This window comes from Calidris pugnax, unplaced genomic scaffold (genome assembly GCF_001431845.1).
Source record: "Calidris pugnax isolate Ruff unplaced genomic scaffold, ASM143184v1 scaffold949, whole genome shotgun sequence".
Taxonomy (NCBI): Eukaryota; Metazoa; Chordata; class Aves; order Charadriiformes; family Scolopacidae; genus Calidris; species Calidris pugnax.
Genome location: NW_015091637.1, coordinates 33,706 through 37,718, shown reverse-complemented (window position 1 = coordinate 37,718; position 4,013 = coordinate 33,706). Strand labels below are relative to the sequence as shown.

Here is a 4,013-nt window from a genome sequence, read left to right as displayed (position 1 = left end):
CCCCCTGCCCCCCCCCGGCACCCACCACGGCGGGACGGAGGGACGGGCTGGTCCCACCATGGAGGGGCAGCCGGGGCGGCCGGAGGGGACCAAGCGGGGTCCGGATGGGGAAGGGGATGAGGATGGACCCCAGTTCTACCCCCACCCCACTGGCAGCAGCCTCCTGGAGTCACCCATGGCCTCTGGTGTGGAGATTGGTGAGTCACTGGGTGACACATGGGGTTGGGGCTGTCACCCATGGGTGCCCCGTGGTGGTGGGACCTGTCCCCATCAACCACGAGTGCTCCAGGGTGGTGGGACCTAACTCCATCACCTGTGGGTGCATCACCCATAGGTGCTCAATGGTGGTGGGACCTGGCTCCATCACCCATGGGTGCCAGATGGTGGTGGGATCTGTCCCCATCCATCACCCATGGGTGCTTCATGGTGGTGGGACCTGTCCCCATCCATCCATCCATCACCCATGGGTTCTTCATGGTGGTGGGACCTTGCCCATCATCCATGGGTGCTCCATGGTGGTGGGACCTTGCCCATCGTGGACATGGCTGAGGGCTGCCTGCCTGTCCCTGTCCCCAAACCCCCCGTCCCCCTGTCCCCGCAGAGCACCTCACCCAGAACGTCCTCAAGTCGTACCGCGAGACCTGCCAGCTCCGCGCCGAGGACCTGCAGCTCCGGCGCTGGGACACCTTCTCCCGCGAGGAGGTCTGCGCCTACCAGAAGAAGGTGAGGCCACCGGGCTGGGGACAGGGGAGGGGACACGGGGGTCCCCAGGGCACCCAGAGGATGCCGAGAGCTGGGGCTCCGGTGTGGTGTGGAGTCATGGGGATGTTTGGAGGGGTCGGGGGGGGTCTGGGGTGGGGGTGACGGCCGGGTGACGAGGTGTGACACCGTCCGGGTGACAGTCGACGGAGGAGATGTGGCAGCGCTGCGCCGGGCGCATCACCGAGGCCATCCAGCACGTGGTGGAGTTCGCCAAGCGCCTGCGCGGCTTCATGGACCTCTGCCAGAACGACCAGATCGTCCTCCTCAAAGCGGGTACGGGGCCACCCCGTCCCTGTCCCCACCCCTGGGGCCACCACGTCCCTGTCCCCACCCCTGGGGCCACCCCATGCCCTTGCCCCCATCCCCGCAGTCCCTGTGGCCCCCATCTCCCCACCCCTGGTGTCCCCGGGCGATGGGATGCTCTGGTCCCATCAGGGAGGTGACGGTCCCCATAGGCCACCTTGACCCCACTGGGGTGGTGACAGTCCCATGGGCTCCATCAGGGAGGTGGCAGTCCCCAAGGGCCACCCTGATGCCACCAGGGAGGTGACAGTCCCATGGGTCCCACCAGGGAGGTGTTAGACCCCAAGGGCCACCCCAACCCCACCAGGAGGTGACAGTCCCCAAGGGCCACCTTGATGCCACCAGGGAGGTGACAGTCCCATGGGTCTCACCAGGGAGGTGACAGTCCCCAAGGGCCACCCTGATGCCACCAGGGAGGTGACAGTCCCCAAAGACCACCCCAACCTCAACCCACCCCTGGTGTCCTCGGGTGATGGGGTGCTCTGGTCCCATCAGGGAGGTGATGGTCCCCATAGGCCACCTTGACCCCACTGGGGTGGTGGCAGTCCCATGGGTCCCACCAGGGAGGTGACAGTCCCCAAGGGCCACCCCAACCCCACCAGGAGGTGACAGTCCCCAAAGGCCACCTTGATGCCACCAGGGAGGTGACAGTCCCATGGGTCTCACCAGGGAGGTGACAGTCCCCAAGGGCCACCCTGATGCCACCAGGGAGGTGACAGTCCCCAAAGACCACCCCAACCTCAATGGGGAGGTGACAGTCCCATGGGTCCCACCAGGGTGGTGACAGCCCCCAAGGGCCACCCCAACCCCACCAGGAGGTGACAGTCCCCAAAGGCCACCTTGATGCCACCAGGGAGGTGACAGTCCCATGGGTCTCACCAGGGAGGTGACAGTCCCCAAGGGCCACCCTGATGCCACCAGGGAGGTGACAGTCCCCAAAGACCACCCCAACCTCAATGGGGAGGTGACAGTCCCATGGGTCCCACCAGGGTGGTGACAGCCCCCAAGGGCCACCCCAACCCCACCAGGAGGTGACAGTCCCCAAAGGCCACCTTGATGCCACCAGGGAGGTGACAGTCCCATGGGTCCCACCGGGGAGGTGACAGTTGATAGGCCCCACATCCCAAGGGAGGTGACAGACCCACCCCAGGGCTGGGGTCACCAACCCAGCCCCAAGCCATGGCACCGTGGGGCCTCCTTGTCCCCCGGTGCCACCATCCCTGTCCCCCCCCGGGCGGTGGCAGGCGCCATGGAGGTGGTGCTGGTGGGCATGTGCCGGGCCTTCAACTCCGACAACCGGACCGTCTTCTTCGAGGGCAAGTACGCGGGCGCCGAGCTCTTCCGATCCCTGGGTAGGGATGGGGACACAATGAGGGGGGACATCGAGGTGGGAGCGGGGGGGACACGAAGGGGGACACGCGTCCCACCAGGGAGGTGATAGACCCCAAGGGCCACCCCAACCCCACCAGGGAGGTGACAGTCCCCAAGGACCACCCCAACATCACTGGGGAGGTGACAGTCCCATGGGTCCCACTGGGGAGGTGACAGTTGATAGGCCCCACATCCCAAGGGAGGTGACAGACCCACCCCAGGGCTGGGGTCACCAACCCAGCCCCAAGCCATGGCACCGTGGGGCCTCCTTGTCCCCCGGTGCCACCATCCCTGTCCCCCCCCGGGCGGTGGCAGGCGCCATGGAGGTGGTGCTGGTGGGCATGTGCCGAGCCTTCAACTCCGACAACCGGACCGTCTTCTTCGAGGGCAAGTACGCGGGCGCCGAGCTCTTCCGATCCCTGGGTAGGGATGGGGACACAATGAGGGGGGACATCGAGGTGGGAGCGGGGGGGACACGAAGGGGGACACGCGGTGACCAGGGCTCCCCCCAGGCTGCCAGGAGCTCATCGGCTCCATCTTCGACTTCGCCCAGAGCCTCTGTGCCCTGCACTTCTCGGAGAGCGAGGTGGCCCTCTTCAGCGCCCTGGTCCTCATCAACGCCAGTGAGGGACCTGTCCCCTCTCCCCTGTCCCCTGTCCCCACCCCCCGGGCCTCAGTTCCCCCCCCAGCCCCATAGGAACCCCCAAACCCCCATGGTTTTGTCCCAAAGCGGGTGCTGGGGTTGGGTGGCCTGAGCTGGTCCCTGTTCCCCCCCTGACCCCATCACCATGGTGTCCCCATCCTGTCCCTCTCCTGTCCCGCTCCGTCCCAGCTGGTCCCTGTCCCCAGCCCCCTCCCTGTCCCATCTGGTCCCCATCTTGTCCCCATCCTGGTCCCATCCTGCCCCTGTCCCACCTCTCCCCATCCCCGTCCCTGTCACCATCTCCATCCTCATCCTGTCCTTGTCACCATCCTCGTCCATTCCCGCCCTTGTCCCCATCCCGTCCTAATCCCATTCCACCCCATCCCTGTCCCCATCCCAATTCCACCCCATTCCTGTCCCTGTCCCCATCCCATCCTTGTCCCCATCATGTCCCCATCCCAATCCCATCCCATCCCATCCCATCCCTGTCCCTGTCCCCATCCCATCCCAATCCCATCCCATTCCACCCCATCCCTGTCCCTGTCCCCATCCCATCCTTGTCCCCATCATGTCCCCATCCCAATCCCATCCCAATCCCATTCCTGTCCCCATCCCATCCCTGTCCCCATCCCCATCCCATCCCATCCCATCCCTGTCCCCATCTCTGTCCCCATCCTTGTCACCATCTCCATCCTCATCCTGTCTTGTCCCCATCCTTCTTCATTCCTATCCCTGTCCCCATCCTGTCTCCATCCCAATCCCATCCTTGTCCCCATCCCAATCCCATCCCAATCCCCTCCCATCCCTGTCCCTGTCCCCACCTCACCCCCCGTGTCCCCATCCCCAGACCGGCCGTGGCTGCAGGAACAGGCCAAGGTGGCCCAACTGCAGGGACACCTGGAAGTCGCCTTCCGCCTCCTGCTGCGCCGGACCC

General features: G+C 65.9%; 1 protein-coding gene across 1 annotated transcript in view; it reads left to right on the top strand.

The window, feature by feature from the left end:
- Positions 1 to 58: 58 nt before the first annotated feature.
- RORC (RAR-related orphan receptor C) overlaps positions 59 to 4,013 on the top strand; it is a 25,203-nt gene continuing 21,248 nt past the window's right edge. The window contains exons 1-6 of the mRNA XM_014961850.1: positions 59 to 197; positions 602 to 723; positions 903 to 1,035; positions 2,310 to 2,417; positions 2,949 to 3,059; positions 3,927 to 4,013. The exon at positions 3,927 to 4,013 is cut by the window's right edge and continues 29 nt beyond it. Coding sequence (XP_014817336.1) covers positions 59 to 197; positions 602 to 723; positions 903 to 1,035; positions 2,310 to 2,417; positions 2,949 to 3,059; positions 3,927 to 4,013 — 700 coding nt within the window. The remainder of the gene's footprint in view (positions 198 to 601; positions 724 to 902; positions 1,036 to 2,309; positions 2,418 to 2,948; positions 3,060 to 3,926) is intronic.